The sequence below is a fragment of the Podarcis muralis genome, chromosome 10 (assembly GCF_964188315.1).
Source record: "Podarcis muralis chromosome 10, rPodMur119.hap1.1, whole genome shotgun sequence".
Taxonomy (NCBI): Eukaryota; Metazoa; Chordata; class Lepidosauria; order Squamata; family Lacertidae; genus Podarcis; species Podarcis muralis.
The window spans coordinates 68,090,412-68,113,689 of NC_135664.1; the positions used below are offsets into that span (position 1 = coordinate 68,090,412).

The 23,278-nt window shown below is 47.0% G+C and overlaps 1 protein-coding gene and 1 long non-coding RNA gene across 3 annotated transcripts in view; one reads left to right on the forward strand and one right to left on the reverse strand.

Moving 5' to 3' along the window:
- Positions 1-14,323, forward strand: part of LOC114605942 (uncharacterized) — a 55,936-nt gene extending 41,613 nt beyond the window's left edge. For both annotated transcript variants that reach the window (XR_013394451.1, XR_003708704.2), the window contains exons 2-3: positions 13,205-13,321; positions 14,216-14,323. This is a non-coding gene — a long non-coding RNA (uncharacterized LOC114605942). The remainder of the gene's footprint in view (positions 1-13,204; positions 13,322-14,215) is intronic.
- Positions 867-22,895, reverse strand: RBM17 (RNA binding motif protein 17). Its single transcript, XM_028747662.2, has 12 exons — positions 22,704-22,895; positions 19,059-19,199; positions 18,125-18,241; positions 15,687-15,853; positions 14,812-14,909; positions 12,645-12,701; positions 10,096-10,243; positions 7,452-7,603; positions 5,830-5,903; positions 4,253-4,351; positions 2,470-2,542; positions 867-1,188 (listed from the first exon to the last, which is right to left on the reverse strand). The coding sequence occupies exons 2-12, from the start codon at positions 19,179-19,181 to the stop codon at positions 1,085-1,087; spliced, it is 1,212 nt and encodes a 403-aa protein (XP_028603495.1). The 5' UTR covers positions 19,182-19,199; positions 22,704-22,895; the 3' UTR covers positions 867-1,084.
- Between the last annotated feature and the right edge of the window lie 383 nt (positions 22,896-23,278).

Here is a 23,278-nt window from a genome sequence, read left to right on the forward strand (position 1 = left end):
AAGAACAGCTTCTATCCTGCTGAATGAAAAGATAACAACAGGGCAACTGACTTTTGGGTTTGGTGGGTGTGCGTCAGTAAATGAGGGGAATTGAGACTAAGAGAGCTGAGTGGGGGCTGCTCGTGTAATCTCACTGTATACAAGTTGTATGAGTGACAATAAAGTATTTCAATTTCAATTCAATATGGAAGAGGGAAGAAGCGTCTTTTCTCCTGCTCTGGAGGCTGGGACTCAAACCAGTGGCTTCAAGTTACAAGAAAGGAGATTTCAATTGAACACCAGGAAGAACTTTCTGACAGTAAGAGCTGTTCGACAGGGGAACGGACTCCCACGGGAGGTTGTGGACTCTCCTTCTTTGGAGGTTTTTAAGCAGAAGTTGGATGGCCATCTGTCAGGGATGCTTGAGCTGAGATTCCTGCATTGCAGTGGGTTGGACTAGATGACCCTTGGGGTCCCTTCCAATTCTACAATTCTATTATTCTAAGCTGCAGCGGTTCTGAAACAGGCCCATTTCCCACTCCGCTGTTTCCAACTTCCTGATTAATCTCGCTTGGTTCAGATGTAACACCAAACCACAGTTTAGTACGAAATGAACCTCACATGCTTCCCTTTCTGTGCTTCAATTCTCTCTCTCGCTCTCGGCTTTAACAGTAATGCAAGGTTTGTCCGGTTAAGGTGAACTGTGGCCTGCCGCTTAAGTGGAAGCGAAAGGGAACCAGAGCTTTGCAAGGGAAGGACAGACCCCCTGCAGGCAGCAGGGCGCGTTCATGTAGTACCACTCAGCAGAAAGACGGGGCCACAAAACACTGCCCCACCTGCAAATTACAGGAGGATTCTGGAGGAGGCAAACAGAGAACAGCTGGATCTTAAAGAAAAACAGGCAATTATCTTTATGGAATTTTCTACCACAATAAAATATAAACAGTCCAACACAACGAACGAGAAACATCCATTCAAGGATTTAGTTCCAGTTTGTTCTAAACGACGCTGTCTCTTCCTGCAGTCCCAGGATGGAGTTGAAGAACATGAGATTCCTGGCGTGATGCATCCATGTTTGGCCTCGGGGGGGGGGGGGGCAGGAAAATCAGACTTGCTCCGCAAGGTCCAAAACTCGGAATTTGTCCAGGTTGTAGAAACATGCCTTCACTACTCGTCCGCCAAAGTACCTTCCGTTCAGGTCAACAACGGCTGGAATAATAATAGTAATATTTTTAATGTCTTATCAAATGCTGAGAGATCAATTCAGAAACATTCCTTCTTATTAGAAATTGGGCGAAAAAGTGGGAGAATAACCAAGTCAAGTTCACTAGATTACGCTAACGAGGGCATCCATTTCAGTTCAAGCTGGGCAATAATAATAATAATAATTTTTTTTATTTATACCCCACCCTTCCCGGTTCAAAAACCGGGCTCAGGGGGGCTAACAACAAATTTAAAATATTTAATTGTAAAAGCAGAATAAATTACAGTATAAAAACATGAACAACAATAAAATTCAAAGTTCAGAAATCAATTTAGGGGAAATCCATCTAATAAGCATTGTACTGTTTTATTGTTGTTAGCCGCCCTGAGCCCGGCTTCGGCTGGGGAGGGTGGGATATAAATAAGATTTATTATTATTATTATTATTATTATTATTATTATTATTATTATTATTATTATTATCCCCAGGGCTAGCTGGCTGAATTGGTCCTACTTGGGCCAGCGAGGAGGCCAGGGGAGAATTAGCTGTGGGGTCTCAGAGCGGGTGATCTTCATAAAAGGGGAGGGGGAGGGAAGAGAAGGGAAATTAAAGAACAGGCTGAATTCAAATTAAAGGCCAGGCGGAATAGCTCTGTCTCACAGGCCCTGCAGAAGGAAGCTAAATCCTGCAGGGCCCTGGTCTCATGGGACAGAGCATTCCACCAGGTCGGAGCCATCACTGAAAAGGTCCTGGCTCTGGTGGAGGATAATCTGACTTCCTTAGGGCCTGGGACCTCTAAACTGTGGTCCAGTGATGCTTTTCACATTTGTAAGTGAGGGAGGACTAATATTGGGTGTTTAATCCCATGTGTGCTTCAAAGCTGACTGAGGCTAACGGATACTGAGACGCAACTTTACATCATGCAAAGGAGCGACAAAGAATAATCTCTACCCGCCGGGCATCAGTCCCGGCTCAAGAGCCACATCTTAAGTCTATATTGCCACAACCAGAAATGGAACTGAATATTGTTCCGCAGACTTCAGGGCCAGAAGTTGGACTATGATCTGGGAGACCACGATTCAAACCCTGCTTGGCTCACCAGGTGACCTTGGAGCAGTTGCAGTTTCCCAGCCTAGCCTACCTTGCAAGGTGGTTGTGAGGATAAAATGGGGAATGGGAAAGGGAATCACATATGCCACCTTAAGGCCCCTGAAGCAATGGTGGGATATTGATGTAAATATTAAATAAGGAGCTAAGTACTGGACTGGTCATTATTAGACTGTTACCTTTAATTGCAGATTCCACTCTTTCGAACTCTAGGAATATTCTCACAGCTTCATCATCAGGTGCCCCTGGAATCTGTGTAAAACAAACAAACACACAATTGCAAAGAGAGGTGAAAATAAAATAGCCCTAGCAATACTGTAGCCTCCGATTTCTCCCAAAGATTACTACTTTTGAAGTAGTATATAAATATATTTAAATCAATATTAATCTCATGCTTCAGCTAGATAAAAGACAAAGGGCGGCCATAAACGCAGTTGAAAGGTAGCTTACTTAAATCCAACAAATGTTCGGAGGGGGAAAAATCATGATTAGGAATTATTTAGTAGCCACAATCTCTCTCCCTAACCTACCTCATAGGGTTGTTGTAAGGATTTTTGGGGGGGACACACACAACACAGACTGACTCAAACTCTTTAGATTCAGGACAGGATATAAATAAATAGACTTTGGTGGGAGTTTTTGTTGTATTTTTATTTTTTTTAATGGAGGGACTGGATGAAAGATTGCCAGGCGTTGATTTAGAAGAAGAAGAAGAGTTTGGATTTGATATCCCGCTTTATCACTACCCAAAGGAGTCTCAAAGCGGATAACAATCTCCTTTCCCTTCCTCCCCCACAACAAACACTCTGTGAGGTGAGTGGGGCTGAGAGACTTCAGAGAAGTGTGACTGGGACTCCACCCAGCAGCTGCATGTGGAGGAGCGGGGACGCAAACCCGGTTCCCCAGATTACAAATCTACCGCTCTTAACCACTACACCACGCTGGCTCTCTCAATTTAGACACAACAAACTCTGTCTGCATTCTGGGACGCGGAGCAAGCGATCCCCAAGGATTCCTTTCAGCTCAAAATTCCAACCGACTCAGGTTGCCTGCCAAGATGACTTTTGACACACTTAGGATTAGATATGTAAAACTGGAGCAACTGTATGAACCAGTATCGGATTGTTTGGCGGCTGCCAGGATGACGCACGACAGATGCTGAAAAGAGCAGTCCGTGCTGCCCTAGTCTGAAGGGCTTCAGGTGGTTTGGGAAATGACCAGCTTAGCAAAGTTTACAGGACAGCCAAACAACCAAGAAACATCAGTCCGCGCTCAAACTCCAGGGTCAAATGGTGTGCTGTGTCAAGGCAAGATTTTCAGTTGACGATTGCAGCCAGATGTATACAAGTGAAGCACAATTTTAACTGTTCAGAAAGAAGGATGTCGCATTCCTTGATTAAATACGCTGAACTCAGAAAAGTTGTGCATTGAAATTCTACAAGGAAAAGCCATGCGAATCTCAATTAGACTGGTCTATAGCTTCATCCCATACCACGTGGGGGAGAAAAACAGTCTCCAGATTTTATGGTCATACACAAAAATTACCTGTTATTAATTACTGTTGGGTTCAAGAATGCAAATAAATAACAGTTTTTCCAACAGAACTGGCATGCCTTTTATTTTGCATTCTAGTAAAAAGAAAAAACCAACAACCTCTTGGTAACTGCGATATAATTTGCCAGTATTTTCTTAACTATATAATATATGTGTTTTGATCAATGTCCAATGAAATTACAGAATTGTGGCATTGATATAAGTAAACTATATAATTACTCTGCAGATTTTCAGCTCATGGTGGGGTAACTTTGGATCTCCACAGATTTCCTTCTTGCCAACGTTTTGTGTTTTTAATGTGTTGTAAGCCCGTCAGGTATCTCTTTTGTTTTTGTGCACTACTTATAACATTTTTGTTGCTGGGGGGGGGGGCACAAGGAAACTATGGAAAACGATGCCAGCTAATACCTCAAAGATGACACACTTCCCCACTTTGCCGTATTTTTCACATTCCTCCTTGGTTTCGCCTTCCAGGTCTTCATCAACCTCCCCAGCTCCGACCATATTCTGCAAAAAAAGAAAAATTCCAATTGAAGAGGGGGCCAGTGGCATAGCAGGGGTTGCCTGAGCTCAGGGCTGAGCGGAAGCAGGGGGGACTGTCAGAGTACGCATGCGCATTCAACTGCCTAGCAGCGTCTGCGGGAGATTTCAGCTGCACATATAATGGAAGAAGAACCAACAGAAGCACGCAGCTGTAAATGAGGCAGGGTGTCAAAATTTTGCACCCTTAACGATTTTGTGCCCTGGGCAACTGCCCCTGTGCCCCCCACAAATGCCATGGCACAACCATTGAGTGCTGGCCTCAGATGTTTCAGCCTCCAACTCCCACCAGTTTGCTGGCTGGGGCTTATGGAGGTCGGCATCCAAAACATGTGGAAAGCCCCAAGCTGGTGTAAAGGCTGTTTTAGGCTGAAAGCACAACTGGTTCCACCACTAGGGGGTGTGTTTTGTTTTCCAAATGCTGGGCAACGAATGCAGAAGGCGTTTAAATATTTTCACCGAAGGCCCATATCCTCTCACATACAGCCGAGCAGTTTTCTGATCGCTTTCTGGTGATGGATGCTCAATCCTGCAAGAAGTCCACAGAACAACATCCTCCTGCAAGCTATGAGCCACGGCTTCCTTGCATACAGTAGAACCTCTAATTACAACTGCCTCCTGTGGCGTTTGCCCTCTCCTAGGTGTGTGACATCATACTGGGTTCATAGGGAAAGGGTTAACTAATTGTAAAATGACTAACCAATGGGAACCCAGGGGGCAGATTTAACTGTGTATAAGGTTTAAGCAGAGAGGGTTTTTTTGAGGAGTTAGTGTTAGGGTGGTTGAGAAGACAGTCTGGAGTTAGAAGAGACATAAGATAAGTCTGTGGGTTGGGCTAGTCTGGTGTGAGAGAGGGAGAGAATTTGTTAAGAGGAGTCAGTCAAACAGTTGAGATAATCGGTCAGAAGGTATTAGGAAGGTATAGGCCGGTAAAGAAACTAAAGTTAAGGTACTGACAGAAATATTATCGGAGAAACCATAAACTTGTTAATGTTTGTAAAATAAACTTGTTCCTTTGGTTCACTTTTAACAACTGTCTTGACTCAGTGTTTTACCCGAGAGTAACGGGTTGGTGGCAGCGGGGAAGTGAGCACAGTGGTGGCACAGGGATCAATAGACTGTTAAAGGTCCGGGGACCCTGTGTGATCGCCACACCTCCACTCGTGGACGTTCCAAGTTGCGACCACGGCAAACCTGGAAGTAACTGGTGGGTTTGCCGTCGTTCGCACATGCACAGGAGCGGCGATCGCCATTCACGCTTGCACAAAAGCGGACAATCGCTGCCCGCACCTGCACACAATGGCGCCTCTCCCAGCGACCCATTTCACCATAAGGACAGGCCTCCGGGACAGATTGTGGTCATGAGTAGAGGTTCCACTGTATTGCAAGACCAGCCAGAGGCTTAATCCACACGAATTAAAAGATCGGGGGGACGGGGGACTCACCCGTAGGAGAACCACTTTGGTAGGGCACTTTAGTATCTCTGTTAAGGGATTCGAATCCGATTTCTTGGAGGCATCTGTTATGCAGAAAGGAAGAAAGGAAGCAGGAACAGGGCAACATTAAATACCGGATCGCTACTTTGTGAGCAATCACATGCTAGGTTAATCCAGACCCAGGGAGGCCTGAGGGTGTTCTTGTGATTCTGGGAATCTGGGGTGGGTATTCAGATCATAGAGAACAGACCCAAAAGAGCTATTCAGGCTAAGTTATACGCAGGGCAGAACCACTGAAATTAGTGAGCATGTCTAAGTTAGCTCCATCAATTTCAATCTGAGTAAAACCACCTCTGGGAATGGTCGCTAGATTTAATTACACCCACCCACCATGGACAACAATTTATTTTTTTGTACCTCGCCCACCTGACTAGGTTGCCCCAGCCACTCGGGGCAGCTTCCAACAGAATACAGTCATACCTTGGAACAAATCGGCTCCTGAACGCCGCAAACCCGGAAGTAGGTGTTCCGGTTTGTGAACGTTTTTCGGAGGCCAAATATCCGACGCGGCTTCAGCTTGAGTGCAGGAAGCTCCTGCAGCCAATCAAAAGCTGTGCCTTGGTTTTTGAATGGTTTCGGGAGTTGAACGGACTCCCGGAACGGATTAAGTTTGAGAACCAAGGTACCACTGTATACAAAAACACAACACCCAGTGCTTTTTTTCAGGCAGTACGCAATGGTGTTCAGGACCACCACCTTTTTTGGGGGGGGGGGGGGGATGAGGTGGGAAGGCTCTTGGACCCCGTCAGAGCATCGCGCCTCCTTCCCCAAGCCTGGTTAGTGTTTGCCTAGGCAGGGGAGACCTCTTCACCAATCGGCAGGTGGGCAGGCAAGAGAGCATCAAGCAGCTATCCTGTCCTCACTGCCCAGCCCTGATATCCAGCCACGCTGCTCTCGCATGCGCTGGCCCTACCCCCGTTTGTTGGTGAGAACCAGCACTTTTTTCCTAGAAGAAAAGCACCAAGAACGTCACACTCTCAAATCATAATAGTAATAAAATAATGAGTTTCCCCAGCCACTCTGGGCGGCTCCCAATCGAGAGTTAAAACAATACAGCATCAAATATTAAAAACTTCCCTAAACAGGGATGCCTTCAGATGTCTCAAAGTACTACAACCCAAAAGCATCCCCACTGTAGGGCTCTATGGGGCCTGTATGAAGCAGTAACTCCTACTGGAGACCTCCTGGCCCAGAGGGAAAAGGACAAGGCAGAGCATACCACTGCGATGTACGGCAACACAACTTTTCCATTTGTCAGACCAAAGGCTCTGCAGCACATCTGAAGTCCCGAGGGGGCAAATAATCACCCAAGAGCAAGGAACTAACCTGATCTTTAAGAAAAGGCTTAAGCAGATAAGCCTCAGTTAAGCCTGTTACAGGTGGACACAAACGGGAATGCAAGGCTGATTAAAGGAACGGAAACCAAGAGGGCAGTTAATTATTAAGTCCCCCCCCCCCATGATCAGCACTTGGTCTGTGTGGCATGAGGTCACCCCACCTTTCTGCCTCAGCACCGCTGCCCACCTGTGAACAGGGTTATTCCCTACTCCAGAGAAGTCTCCCCAAATTACCTTTATCAGCAGCATCGCCGACAATGATTTTGCCCCCTCTCTTGCTGGTTTTCTCCACCGACAGCGCCGTGCTCAAGCCCTGCTCGTGCTTCCCCAGACCCTGGCCCTCTCGGAAGCCGTATTTCTGCATGATCTTGTGTGCCACTGTGCCTCTGGAGATGAAACAGAGTCGGGCTGAGCGGGCAACCCCTTGGGAAATCACACAGCTCTCGTTTGCAGCACTAAACCTTGGCTTGGCACGGAGGAGCAAGCGTACAGCTCCAAATGAGGACACTGCGGCCGCTTTAGGGTCTCTATGAGGAGCTGAACCATGTTTTGGCTTAGCAAGTCATCTGGACCTGGACTTGTGGTTTACCTCTGCCAGACACACCACCAGCTACAAACTACAGGGCAAAGTTTGTGGTTTTTCAGGCAGGAGCTAAGCCATGAGCCTGGATTCAAACGCTAAGCCAAACTGTAACTTGGCTCGGTGCAAGGAGCTAACGAAGTTATCAAGGAGCAGCAAAGAAGCAACGATCTCCTCTCTGGGAGACCCTATGTTTGCTCATTCCTGCTAAGCCACATTTCAGCTTAGCGTTACGTGCAAACCAGGCGATAGAATGGATGTGTTTGGCAGGGGTTGGATCAGATGATCATCTGCAGCATTAAATGCTAAAATGTTAACTGGCACAGCAGCCCCTGAGATTTATCTAGAAGTGTTTAGCAAAATGAACACACCCAGGGAATAATCAAGATTCAGCTACTTTTCTGAAATATCACAAGCAAACTACAGTTGTCCACTAAACTGGGGTAGCAAGCAAAACTGTATCATCATCAGTGATAGACTGTCCAAAGAGAAACTTATTTCCAAGCTAACTGTTCATAAGACAAGTTTTCATAATGTTGTTCTTTTTTCATAATTTATTCTCTACTGTTTAAACATTTTGCATGGTTTATTATAAGCACAACAAAGGGAAAGGAAGTATATAGAACACTGACAATCTTAACTGGCCATTCCTTGTTTTTCCTAAAGCACCGCCAAGGTGATTTCAAGTATATTTGAATCTGTAAGGGTTAGGAACTTTATTTATTTTTAATGAAGTTATACACGAAACAGAATAAGATAGCAGAATGGATTTTATCACTTCAGACTGCAAGCAAAGGTAATCCATTTTTGAATGAATCCTTGAAGAAAATGTTCTGTGCTATTATTATTATTATTATTATTATTATTATTATTATTATTATTATTATTATTATGGAACAGCAGATCAGAGAGAAAGTTGTAAAACAGAACCTATCTGCTATGTCAGTTTGTTAGCTGGAAAGATATTTCTCTCTGGGGAGCATAGCAAACTGTGAGCCCCCACTTGCAATCTGAAAGGGAACAGTCTATTCTACTGCCTCGGGGCTCTACCCCTTTTCCTGCAACACTGTAAAACCAGCATTAGATTTTCAAGAAGTCAGGAAGCTGAACTCCATGCCTGATGTCACCCATCTCCTCAAAGCTGAACTAGTGCCAATAACTTTGTAGGAATAGCAGAATGTGCGTTACAGGAAGATTCAAGCATATCGCAGGCAGGAGGACGGAGCCCGCTATATCCACAAGTGTAAATTATGACCCTACAAAAGAGGACAACATCCCCGCTCCCGAACAGTAAAGCAACAAGTGCATGCATGATCTTGTGCACCAGGGAGGGGAAGGAGTAAGTGCATATACAGCCTATGAAGACAGTTCCCCAGGTCTTGTAGCAGAGGAGAAGAATCAACATGCATGCTAGGGACACAGTGAAAGATTTCGTTGCAGACTGCACTTGACCTGAGCTATTCCTGTGTAGTTTTATGGAACTGCAGCCCGCACAGAGCTCTGGCGGCTAAAGTCAATGTCAGGTCTCTAAAGAAACCTGCGCCTCTTTGAGGTCAGGAGCTGAATTCAGTTATCTTAGGCCATGGGTCAGCAAACTAAGGCCCGTGGGCCAGATCAGGCCCAATTGCCTTCTGGATCCGGCCTGTGGACAATCCTGGAATTGCTGCATGGATCGCCAGCACGCACGTTCTTTCCCTCTCCCTTACACAGCGGCGGCGGCGGCGGCAGCGCCTCCTCCCTCCCTCCTCCTGGCTTCTCCCCGTCCTGCCTAGAGGAGGAAGGGGGCTGGGCTTTGATGGTGCCAGCAGCAGCAGCACTCAAGCGGCTGCCATTTTAAGCAGCCCTCTCCGCAGCCCTTTTGCACGCTGCTCATCGTCCCTCTGCCACCACCACCGCCAGCCCCTGCTGCTTGCAAGACACAGGTAAGCAGCCACCGGGGCTCGTGGTGCTGCAAGATGCCAAATTAATTTAAATCAGCAGCAGACAGCATGGGGCCCGCATGCAGAGTCCCCAAACTGTCTCCCTGCTTTATGTGGCCGTTGCGCAGCCACTCGCCCTCCATCAGGAGAGAGCTTTGCTAGAGAAAAGGGGAGTCCCGGAGCTGCTACTGGGTATCTGTAGCTCCATCTCTTGGACATTGGGCTTGAACTCAATAGCAAAACTGGAGTTATTAGAAGGCGTTTGTCAATTTACATGCCATAGCGCATGCAGAAGTTGCAGGGTTGCTCCCCAGTACTGGCCACCACTGCCCCCTCCTGGCATTTTGTAGGAAGTGCCGAAATGGTTGCATTCGCTCACCCCATGTTAGCAAGGAAGGAGTTGCTGGGTCCTGTCGGGGATCGAGGCCTCTCGGGCTCATCGTACATCGGGGGAGGAATGGCTGCTTTGGACGATGATGAACCGCGAGGCCTGGGCTCTTCTTCATACGGGAACGACGACGATACAGCTGGAAGCGAAGTGGGACGTTCAACATTAAGCCGAAAAAACCATGCATTTCCATTATGGCTGACATGCATTTCCTGACTCGCTTGCACAGATAACTGAACAGCCTCGTAAGTTCCAGCTCCCACCTCTCCATTATCTTGCCCGCTAAACACCTGATTTGGCGCAAATGTCATTCGAAGCTAGTAATGGCAAGCAAGAGGTCCAATCTAGAGGGGCTGTAGTGTCATGAGAATCAGCACAAGAGAATAGACAAATTCTTCAAAATAAATATACAACAGGGGGTGTGGACAATCCCCCATTCATCCATTTTTTCCCTAAGGTAAAGGGACCCCTGACCATTAGGTCCAGTCGTGGCCGACTCTGGGGTTGCAGCACTCATCTCGCTTTATTGGCCGAGGGAGCCGGCGTACAGCTTCCGGGTCATGTGGCCAGCATGACTAAGCTGCTTCTGGCGAACCAGAGCAGCACACGGAAACACAGTTTACCTTCCTGCCAGAGCAGTACCTATTTATCTACTTGCACTTCTGACGTGCTTTCGAACTGCTAGGTTGGCAGGAGCAGGGACTGAGCAACGGGAGCTCACCCCGTCGTGGGGATTCGAACCGCCAACCTTCTGATCGGCAAGTCCTAGGCTCTGTGGTTTAACCCACAGCGCCACCCGCGTCCTACCCACCATAAATAATGTGCCACCTAATGGATGAGTGCAGAATTTCTCAAGATTAAAAAGAAAACCACAATGCAACCTTGAACATCGACTTGTTTCTGCACAACTCAGCTCGACGGCTACATTTAATGAGCTGCTTCATTTCCCCAACCATCACACCTGCACACACCCCTTTGCAGCTCACTTCCAGATAACTGGACCCGGAGGAGTCAGAAACAGAAGATGCTCCCTTTGCTTTCCAAGAATCTCAGGAAGCTGCCATGGGTAAATTCAGAGTCCCAGGGCTTTGCCACCTAGCAAGCCTAATGCCAATGCCTGCTGGTATACCCCACGTTCCTTAGGAGAGCTAGCCCCTCACTGGCTTGCTCATGCTCACTTTCTTGTGTACCTTGTGCGAGACCCATGGTGCATTTCCCAACAATGTACCACCGCTCTTGCTATTACAACAAGGATGAATGGCTTAAGCAAAGCTCTGTCCCACCCATTCTGAGAAATGGAAGCAAAACAGAAGAGGGGCCCATCTGATTTACAGATCATCCAGTTGTTCCCTCCTCTGACCTAGGCCATAACAGACACGTGAACATGGCTGTGAAGAATGCAACCACCCAAGTCTAACACAATGTGCAAAGTGGAAACAGCTGGGGTTCAACCGCTAGGGTAGCCACTGGCTACCCTAGGTGTAGTTTTTTTAAAAGCCCTGTCAGCTCACACAAGCCACAGTGCAGTCTGCTGCCAGCAGTGAGGAAGCGCCGCACTGAGTAACATTTTCAGACGAAACCATTTCCAATGACATTCATGCACACTTGCCAGGTTTAGCACGGGAATCTTCAGGCTGACTTTTGAGTCATTTGGAGGCTTGAGTCATTTGGAAGCTTCGATTGAGTTTCCACTGAAATGAGGCTGCATTTTAATGTTTTACTGTTGTATTTTAATCTTGTTTTTTAAGCTGCATTTCAATCGTTTTTATATTTGGTGTTAGCCGCCCTGAGCCTGTTCTTGGCTGGGGAGGGCGGGGTATAAATAAAATTATTATTAATTATTATTATTATTATTATTATTATTATTATTATTATTATTATCCGGGATGTGTGTGTGTTATCAAGAAGATCAATAATGGCAGACATGGTGCCACCTCAAAAAGCATTTGCTCACCCTTTCACTCTTCTGCTGCCACAGCAGACTAGTCACTAGAGCCTAGTTCTTACAGACAGCAGCTATGGTAAACTGTCTCAACTGTACCTTTTTGGACTATGAGGTGGTGTGGAAGGAAGCTGTCGTAAAATGAATGTTCTCTCTCCAACTCCAAAAAAGAGATTCCTACACACACAAAAACCTAACGTGTCATGGGAAGATGTCTTTCTAGCCTAGCGTTCCTCCTGACGTGCTAGCATTCTGTGCGCGGGGATTATTTTCATTTTGGCAGGGACAATTCATTCACGTGAACACCCTTTCCAAACAGCCCAAAAGGCTACAACTCACACACAGGCTTGCAGCCTGTGAAGAATAAATTTCAGTTTGCACAAGGTGATGGAGAGGCCCATGAGGCTGGTCCAGGGACCTGCAGAAACCAAGTGAGCATCCCTAGAGCATGTCCTCATATTATCTGCAGTGCCCGGGGTTTTGTGGCAGACATCCACAGCAGCCAGGTGTCCCTGGAAAGCATCCGCTGAAGGCAAGACATTTTTGAAAGCCATGGCACTAGCAACTTCAAAGAAAAATAATAATAATTTAAACATACGTTCTTTGTCCCTCTCAACCAAAGAAGTAGGTGGTGCGATGGCAGCTCCTCCCATACCTGTGAAAGGAAACAATTGCATGAAAAAGAATGCAGGAATCTGCAAGACTTAATAGGTGTCACAAGAATCAGAGACTCTTCCTTGGTTTTGCTGCAATGGACTCAACGTAACTGTCTTTCTGGAAGTTCAACAGGCTAGGCGTGTGTGCTGATGGGATAAAGATATTACACCGCATATGCATAACTTGATCCACTCCCCCTCTTTCCTTTCTCCTTCTGTGATGGAACTCTTATTTGGGGACTTCCCTGGCTTTTTTCTGGCCCATGTGGGACCAGTCTGGGTAGTTGGCCTTGGTGAAGATTTGACGTTTTCATCTCCAAAAAGTTTTTGATTTGAGTTTCTACTGAAATGAGGCTGCATTTTAATGTTGTACTTTAATCTTGTTTTTAAGTTGTATTTTAATCAATTGTTTATATACCTGGTGTTAGTCGCCCTGAGCCTGGTCTTGGCTGGGGAGGGCGGGGTATAATTTTTTTTTAATTATTATTATTATTATTATTAGTTCAATGCACTCAACTTCAGTGATAAAAGCATAAATGCCTAGGGAGGCACCTGGAGCCAGGAAGCATCCCCAAAGCTCAGCATGTCCTTAACTACATCCCAACACTGAGTTGTCTTGGTAAGCCCCAGGCTACAATCAACCAAAAGAATGAAAACTTTCATGATACATTGCCACTGATATGAAGGGGTTGCGGTATCAGAGAGGTGTGTAGCTGTTCTATCACTTTGCCACTGGTTTCTGCCACTCCTGGCTCCTAAAAGGTGTAAGCCCAGGGTCTCTGAAAATATGGCTCCACCAGGTGCCCCTTTCCTCAAAATGTGTGTGAGAAAAACACAGAGCCCCCTTTTAGAGGCTTCAGACCCCAAGGTCTGGCACAGCTTGTTCCATGCCAGAAATAAGACACCTGGCAAGAAACCGCCAGGGTGATTTTGCTCGGTTAATTGGGGCACAATAAAGGCCTCCTTATACTCTGCGGCCAGTCACCTGTCCTGTGCATCTGCCAATACCGATCCCAGTGGAAACGGGTTCTTGCACAACAGCAAAAGAAGAGAGGATAATGGGAGGAAGAGAGCCAGAGGTTTGGTGAGATTAACATGGCTCAAAGTCGGCCAGGGAATTAAAAGTGCAGCTCAGAGAGATGACACGATGCCGAGAAGCACAAGAGAGCATGTTTCTTCAAGCAATAAAGCCCTCTACAATTGGGAACTGTGTTCTGCAAGATCTCCATTACAAAGTTATTTATTTCCAGTTCCCAAAAGGAAGGAAGCCCAACTAAAGCTGGCAACTTAAAATTATTATTACTATTTATTGAATTTATATACCGCCCTATACCCAGAGTTGCACAGTAAATTTGAAGAAAACTTCGATAGTTGGAAATGTCTAGGTGGTCCCCTATTTCCCACTTCTCCATTGCTGCCTCTTCAATGTCGGCGATAATTTAAATGGCACGCTCAGAAATCCGGGATTGCTTTAAACCCCGCAACCAGTCTCACTGCCATTTCCTTTTTACAGATTCAGAAACGAGGCTACATGGAAGACTTCCCCAAGCCATGACCTTCAAAGTCATCACCAAATCTATGGAACGTCCTGTCGTTTAAACACTACGACGCTGCAAAGGATTTTTACTTGCTATACAAAATAGAGATAAATCAGCAGCCACAATTGATGCAGAAAAGCAGCTCCAGCTTTTGATAGACCCTGAACTTTCTGTTCTCAGCAAGTCCTTAAGCACTAACCAGCTCCTTGCTTGGCACCACTGCGTACCCTCTCTTGCACTCACTCATGAGCAGACTTAACCAGGTGGCAGCAGCAGTTTGCTACAGTGCTGCCAACAAAAAAAGTCTGCTCTCAAGAGCTGCAGGGAGCTCTTTGTGCCCACCAGAGAACTTATCTAGGGGCATCCCCCTAATGGCTTGCTGCCCCTGGGTAGGCTGGTTCAAAGGTGATCACACATGACAAGGAGGCTGGCAGCCCCAAGAGGACCCCAGAAGATGCCACAACCTGATGGGCACCGACATTGGTCTCCAGGCAAGGGGAAGAACCCATCACATCTCACTGAGATTACAGTGTCCAACCAAGGCCGCACTCCGCGACTAAGATTTCCTTACTTCTTTTCCGCCTCTCTCTTTCGTAATCTTCATCTTCGTCAGAATCTGGATCCGGCCGCCTTGAAAATCCACTCGCCTCATGCCTGTCTTTACGCCTCCTTGAAATTAAAACAGAAATTAAGATGACAATCCTCAGGTGCAGGGAACCCACAGAGCACACTTCGCAATGCAGGGTGTGTTCTGCCTACAACAATTACAAAATACAAATGTTTACAGATGCATTTTGGAGGTACTATCTGTATTTCTTTTGCTGCAAAGGTTGGCATAGTTCCTACAGAATCCATCACTAGCAGTTTTATTAGAGTAATTCCTTTCTATCCAAAGTCTGGGCAAAAACTGATTTTTGCCCTAAAGTGCAGTCTAATTAATGATGGCAAACTGCGGGAGGCAGTGGAAGACAGGAGGGCCTGGCGTGCTCCAGTCCGTGTGGTCACAAAGAGTCGGACACGACTAAACGACTAAACAACAACAACAACAAATTAATGATGGGGTACTTCTTTCTGTCCAAGTGCTTATGATTTGAGGCAGCTCCTTGGCAAGTCCAGATACCATTCACACAGAAATAAATCAATACTGGTTTACTGTACATTGATCTCAAATGCCAAGGAAAATTATTCTGAAAGGTGAAAACTTTGATGCACTGATATCCAACTTCCTCATACAAATAGGACCTGAGAGCCTATGATATCCTGTAGTGAAAGTGGCCAAACAAGTGAATTAACTGTATCGCAGATTTAATTAAGGATTTACAAGATGAAAAATATTATCAGCTGACCTGATGTCTTACAAAATTATTCAGCTCGTAAAGACTTTAACACCATCAAAATGGCTAAGACAAGCATGTAGGTGGATGGTTTACGGCCCAGGTGACTTACTTCTCTCTTTCTTCAATCTCTTTCTGCCTCTCCAGCTCACGCTGCCTTTGCCGTTCTTCCCGCTGGCGTTTTACTACTTTCTCGTAATCGTTGGGAAACATGGGGTCATACTCATCAGCCAAAGGAATCAAGACATCTCCTGCAGAAAAGCCACTGGGGACAGGGTCCTGGGGTTGCAAGGGGGAGAAGCGCTGATGAAAGCTAGCCAACAAAATTGCAACAGGCAAGAGGCCTCCCCGAGTGCCGCCGATTTCACTTTCAAAGTATTTCCCAAAGATTTCCTCTCGAAACCCAACATACAGAAAAACAACCTCCCCCAAAACCAATGTCAACAGCTGCCCTTTTGCTGATCGGCAATCGGGATGAGGCCAAGATCTGCATTCCACTTACGGCGCCCAGAGTAGTTGGAGTTGGACCTGAATTCACGAAAACTGTCTGCTCGACCCTTTCCAAAGCAGTAATCCTGTCCGATAAAAGCACCCATCGCCCTTTGGGTCCTATTGCCCATATTGTATGTACCGTATTTTTCGCTCTATAAGACGCACTTTCCTCCTCCTAAAAAGGAAGGGGAAATGTGTGTGCGTCTTATGGAGCAAATGCAGGCTCCATGGCTTCAGCGAAAACAAAACAAAGCCTCCGCTGCGCTCCAGAGGCTTCAGGCGGCTATCCCTGAAGCCAGGATAGCAAGAGGGATCGGTGCGCACCGATCCCTCTTGCTCTCCTGGCTTCGCTTTGCTGGAGAGGCGCTGCGCAGCTTTCCCTCTCTGAGCAGCGCCCCTTCAGCAAAGCGGGAGGAGAAACGGCAGGGGCTCAGTTTCTCCTGCCGCTTCGCTGAAGGGGCGCCGCGCAGAGAGGGAGAGAATATTTTTTTTCTTGTTCTCCTCCTCTAAAACTAGGTGCGTCTTATGGAGCGAAAAATACGGTATTTTGCCCACCCAAACTGCGCTGCTTTTTCAGTTTGCTTCTGGTTTCATTTCATGGTGCTTGCTCTTGTCTGTAAGCAGTGAAAGGACCAGGCAAACACTCCTTCAAGAGCATCCACTCCCTTATGAACCTCAACCTATCTCCATCAAGAACATCAGAAGAGCACTGCCAGAACAAGCCAAAGGCCCTCTAGCCCAACATCCTGTTTTCATAGTGGACAACCAATGTCCATAGGAATTCTGCAACTGGGACCTGAGCACAACAGCGCCCTCCCCACTTGCGCTCCCCAGCGGCAGAGGAGGTCTCTGCAAGAGTACCCAAGTATTATGCCTTTGGGAGAATAATATGGCAGCTACTTAGAAACAGTGCTACTCAGAGATGGTACGAAGGCTGTGAAACACTTTCCTTGGAGCCTCATCAGGCAACACACACTGTTAGGCAATTTGTCAAAGGCCCCCTTTGTACGCATCTGGGGACCTAGCTTAAAATTTACACTGTTGACTGGAACACCCTCTGTTGCAGCTCTCTGCAAGCCACTGTTCCTGCTAACATTCATTTCCCCCCCAACTCTGTTAATGCAACTTTATTGGTTGATCCTCCCTTAGTTACTGCTGCTGAGTGTTTTGCACAAATTGGGACAAACCAATCATCTACAGCCTTTCTCAACCTTGGGTCTCCAGATGTTTTTGGCCTACAACTCCCATCATCCCTGACCACTGGTCCTGTGAGCTAGGGATCATGGGAGTTGTAGGCCAAAAACATCTGGGGACCCAAGGTTGAAAACCACTGAATGTATTCAGATAAGGTAAAGGTACCCTTGCCCGTACGGGCCGGTCTTGACAGACTCTAGGGTTGTGCGCTCATCTCACTTAAGAGGCCGGGGGCCAGCACTGTCCGGAGACACTTCCGGGTCACGTGGCCAGCGTGACAAGCTGCATCTGGCGAGCCAGCGCAGCACACGGAACGCCGTTTACCTTCCCGCTAGTAAGCAGTCCCTATTTATCTACTTGCACCCGAAGGTGCTTTCGAACTGCTAGGTTGGCAGGCGCTGGGACAGAGCGACAGGAGCGCACCCCACCGCGGGGATTCAAACCGCCGACCTTTCGATCGGCAAGTCCTAGGCACTGAGGCTTTAACCCACAGCACCACCCGCGTCCCCATGTATTCAGATAACACGACGTTATTATGATAATCAGTATTATTATTACTGTACTTATTATTTATACTTACTAGTCACTTGTTACCTAAAAGGTCTTTGAGCGACTTAAGATTTAAAAACATTAAGGCATTATCACATGAACATGTTTGCAAAAGTGTGACAGAACTAGTCTCATAAAAGGTCATTTAAAGATCCCTGTCACTTAACACCTTTGTTGCACGGATCAGTTTTAGAAACCATCATGATGAAAGTGTCTCACATTTTCCTGGCTGGCAATTTTCTGCATTTAGAATTCCACTATATGAGCCCCCGCCCCAAAAAAGACCAGTTTGCCTCGGAGCAGCTCCAGTCTTACCTTCAGGCCAGCTGCCACGTGAGGAGGGGTGTCTACAATTTGTCGCTCATCAGATGCACTGCCTCGCTTCAGGTCAATCACGGGAGCAAGGACTGTGCTTTGCTTTGTTCGCTGACTCTAAAGTAAGAACATCACAAGCAGACGCTTCACTCAGCACCAGAAATGTTGCTGTTCTACAAAATGCCCCGTGTTCCTTTCCACCCTAGATCATTAAGCAATTTGTTTGTGGGGCAGGGTTGGGGAAGGCTTGTCACACCCCCAAAATTTGGAAGAAAAAAAAAAGAATACTGCTCTCAAAAACCGTTATAAAAGCTGTAATTAAGAAAAACTACTGGAATTCTGGGGAAATATTGCTAGTCAGACTTTCTAATGATCTTGACTGTTATTTTTGCCCCCTGAAACTCTCTCTCTCTCCCCCCCCCCCTTCATTTGCTTCTATTATCCAAAAGGGAATAATAGATGGATGGAAAAATGCTCCGAACATGTCCTCAGGTTTTAGCAGAATCAGAATTCTGGGAGATGCCCTTGTCCTATTCAAGCCTGATTTTCAAATACAGGAAACAAGATGAAGGTGATGTAACATTGCAAATTACAGTAATTTGGTCTCCCTCAAGGTATTAGGATTATAATGCACATGATTCATTCAACAGCCCCCAGAGACTGAATGATGATGCAAGCTATCAATTTCAGATGCAGATGCTGAGAAGCGCAATCGAACCTTTCCAGTTTACTTAATGCAGAACACTCTAGGGTCAGCATCTAAAAACACAAGAGCTTGAATTCCTGTTTTCAATTATCATTTCTGGCCTCCAATTCAGTGGCTAGCTAATTTTTACATTATTCAATAAGCTACGCACTTCAAAAGCACTTTGAAGTAGCTTTTAATTTTCGTCAAGGTTAGGACAGTGAATTTCTAATAGAGTCTTCATTGTACCTTTGCCTGGGTGAGAGCTGCCTTCTTCACTTGCAACTGAGACTGCAGAAGTTTGAAGTTTTTGGACCAGCCTTCTGTTTTCGTATCACTGGTCTCCACTCCCAAATCATCATAAAGCGACATTTTCTTTCGAGCTCAGAGCTAGGAATCAGAGAGGATGAGAAGGAACAAATCATATTATCATTCTAGTCAAGAGTTGCCAGTGGTGCCCTTGAAGTCTTGCCCTGGTGCCCAATCAAACAGTTCTTAATGTCAGAAAAGTTCTTCCTGATGTTCAGCTGGAATATCCTTTCCTTAACTTTCATCCATTCCTATTTGGGAATGGTCACAGCTCAGCGGTGCAGCGTCAGTTTTGCACCGAGAAGGCTCCAGGTTCAATCCCCGAAATCTCTAGGAAGGGCCGAGAATGAAATCCAGGAGTGCTGCTACCACTAAGAGTTGCCCAGAGATAATAATAATAATTTTTTATTTACAGTATACCCCACCCTTCCTGGTTCAGAAAACCGGGCTCAGGGCAGCTAACAACAAATTTAAAACACTTAATTAATGCAACAAAAAGCAGCATAAAATACAGTATAAAACGTGAATAACAATAAATTCAGAATTCAAAAATCAATTTAGGGGGGAAATCCATTCAATAAACATTAGATGATCACCAGGGCTAGCTGGCTAAATTAGTCCTATTTGGGCCAGTGAGGAGACCAGGGGAAAATTAGCTGTGGGATCCCAGAGCAGGTAATCTTCATAAAAAGGGGAGGGGAGGGAAGAAAGGGAAATAAAAGATCAGGCTAAGTTTAAATTGAAAGCCAGGCGGAATAGCTCTGTCTTACAGGCCTTGTGGAAGGAAGCTAAATCCTGCAGGACCCTGGTCTCATGGGGCACAGCATTCCACCAGGTCGGAGCCATCACTGAGAAGGCCCTGGCCCTGGTGGAGGATAATCTGACTTCCTTAGGGCCTGGGACCTCTGAACTGTGATTATTCATGGACCTTAAAGTCCTCTGCAGGGCAGACCAGGAGAGGGGAACCTACAGTCCTCAGGATGCTGGACTACCACCCCCATGATTCCTGGCCACTGCCTATAATGGCTGGAGCTCATGGCAGCTGGGAGTCCAAACCACAGGTGCCCCAGCCCTGGTGCACATGCAGATACCGGAAATTGTGTCTGCGTGGATATTTCCGGTGCCGTGGATATGCGCAGACACGATTTCCAGCATCACGCTGCAGCAGTCCGGCCCACAGACGATCTCCATGGGAGTGATCCGGCCCATAGCCAGTAAAACTTGCCGACCCCTGGTGTAGATAAACTGATAGTACAATTCTGTAAAAAGCAACTTCCTATGTTCTTAGGAGGGACGCGGGTGGCGCTGTGGGTTAAACCACAGACCCTAGGACTTGCCGAACGGAAGGTCGGCAGTTCGGATCCCTGCGACGGGGTGAGCTTCTGTTGCTCGGGTCCCTGCTCCTGCCAACCTTGCAGTCTGAAAGCATGCAGTGCAAGTAGATAAATAGGTACCACTCCGGCGGGAAGGTAAACAGCGTTTCCATGTGCTGCTCTGGTTCGCCAGAAGCGGCTTAGTCATGCTGGCCCCATGACCCGGAAGCTGTACGCTGGCTCCCTCGGCCAATAAAGCGAGATGAGCGCTGCAACCCCAGAGTCGGCCACGACTGGACCTAATGGTCAGGGGTCCTTTTACCTTTATGTTCTCAGGAAGGGCCAGTGGTATAGAGCACCAGTTTTGCATGCAGAAGGCCCCAAGTTCAAGGCCCGGCATCTCCAAGCAGGGCTGGGGAAGATCCCCTGGCTGAGACTATGGAGAGCTGCTGCCAGTCAGTGCAGGCAATATGAAGCTAAATGGAACCCAAGTTCTGAGTATCAGGAAGCTTCCTATGTTCCTATTTATTAATGTTCCTACTGTTCCTAGCTCATTAGTATAGCAACAGTTTTGCATGCAGAAAGCCCCAAATTCAATTCCCAGCATCTCCATTAGGGCTGTTAAAAGATCCCCTGCCTTTGCGACTACAGCGGCAAGAATGCTTGTTGTTGTTTAGTCGTTTAGTCGTGTCCGACTCTTCGTGACCCCATGGACCAGAGAACGCCAGGCACTCCTGTCTTCCACTGCCTCCCGCAGTTTGGTCAAACTCATGCTGGTAACTTCAAGAACACCATCCAACCATCTCATCCTCTGTCGTCCCCTTCTCCTTGTGCCCTCCATCTTTCCCAACATCAGGGTCTTTTCCAGGGAGTCTTCTCTTCTCAGGAGGTGGCCAAAGTCTTGGACCCTCAGCTTCAGGATCTGTCCTTCCAGTGAGCACTCAGGGCTGATTTCCTTCAGAATGGAGAGGTTTGATCTTCTTGCAGTCCATGGGACTCTCAAAAGTCTCCTCCAGCACCATAATTCAAAAGCATCCATTCTTTGGCGATCAGCCTTCTTGATGGTCTAGCTCTCACTTCCATACATCACTACTGGGAAAACCATAGCTTTAACTATACGGACATTTGTTGGCAAGGTGATGTCTCTTTGTTCGCAAGGTGATGTGGGCGAGTAGCAAGAATGCTACTCGCCCACAAAGAAGTAGAAGTCCCAACAAAGGAAGAATGGATACAAAAACTTATGGAATACAGTGGTGCCCCGCAAGACGAACGCCTCGCAAGATGGAAAACCCGCTAGACAAAAGGGTTTTCCGTTTTGGAGGCGCTTCGCAAAACGAATTTCCCTATGGGGTTGCTTTGCAAGACGAAAAAATCTTGCGCGTCCCCGCGGGTTTTTTCCGCTCCCCCCCCCTTTCCTAAGCCACTAAGCCGCCTATCAGCTGTTCCGCTGATAACCCGCTTAACAGCTGATCGTGAAAAGCCGCTAGACCGCTGTAGCGCTAATCCGCTAAGCTGTCAATGGGCTTGCTTCGCAAGACGAAAAAACCGCTAGACGAAGAGAATCGCGGAACGGATTCTTTTCGTCTTGCGAGGCACCACTGTATGCAGAAATGGCAAAACTTACTTTTTATAAAAGAATGGAAACGGTTTATTGAATATTTACAGATAAATTGTAAACAGTGAAGAACATTGGCAGGACTATTGTAATAGCCTGCAGTTTTATAAGAGTATATATTTAAAGTAGATGAAAAAATGAGCAAATTAAGTTAATTAGGATATGCAAAAGATATTCAAAATAAATTTAAGGAGCCGCAGAAAGAGGGGGGAGGAAGTCAAGTTTTTAAAAGTTAAAATGAATGTAAAATTAGTGAAATGTATAAAAATAAAATAAAAGATTCCCTGCCTGAAACCCCAGAGAGCGGCTGCCAGTCCATACTGGCAATACTACGCTAGATGGACCCAAAGTTATGACTGAGAATACGGCGGCTTCCGAGGTTTCTAATTGCTGACTGAGAGGCGCTCTGCACATGCTCAGGAACACACGCTACTGCCCGCAAAAAAAGCCCATGAGGAACCTAATGTTTAAAATTAAACTTTTCCCCCCTTTTTCTTTTCGAAATGCGATTATTTGTCACGAGGCGGAGCAGGCAAGCAAACCCGGTTCTCCGGTTAACCGCTTTCTCGCACACCCTTCAAAGCAAACCCAGCGACAGCCGTCTCTCAGGCTGGATTCCTTTTCGTACTCCGAAGCCACTCAAGCCTGGCGTTTTACCTCTTCCCCGCGCGGCGAAGGCCTCCCAGTCCTTCCGTGCAGGCCTCAAAGCCGGGGCCTCGCGTAGGACACGACGCCGAAGAAGGCGCCTCCTCTTCGGCCAAGGAAAGCTCCCGCGTCACGGCCGGCGCGAACCAATCAAACTCCTCCTCCCTCGAAGCGCCCGCTAAGAGCGGCGAGCTAAGAGGGTGAAACGGCGGCTGCGCAAACGCCGCGGCGGCCGGGTGGGAGGAGCCAGGCAAAGGACTCCGGCGACCCTACGGGCGGGAGGAAGTCTACGCCAGCCGCGTACGCAGGGGAGATGGGAACGCTACGGCCCTCGAGCGGGCAGCGCGCGGCAGTAGGCAAAGCCATTTGCAGCCCTATAGGCGCTGCGCAAACTGCGTAGGGTGGGGGAAGCTCTCTGCTGACCCCTGGTGGCGCATGACTCAAAACACAAACCCCGCGAGTATTTCATAGACCTCTTGATCTGTTTGCATTTCCCCTCTTATAGCGCTCATCTAGCTATACGTGGACGGTCTTTTCAGTGTGATTGCACGCGTGAGCATGTATGCTCTCTTTCCTGCCACACACAC

What these genes read in the sequence shown, in the direction of transcription:
- RBM17 (XM_028747662.2), bottom strand. Translation starts at nt 19,181, where the DNA reads ATGTCGCTTTATGATGATTTGGGAGTGGAGACCAGTGATACGAAAACA. An exon ending in CAGCTCTCACCCAGGCAAAG is followed by an intron (nt 18,242 to 19,058) that starts GTACAATGAAGA and finishes TTCTTACTTTAG; the next exon opens with AGTCAGCGAACAAAGCAAAG. An exon ending in CGGCGATGCTGCTGATAAAG is followed by an intron (nt 5,904 to 7,451) that starts GTAATTTGGGGA and finishes TCTGCATAACAG; the next exon opens with ATGCCTCCAAGAAATCGGAT.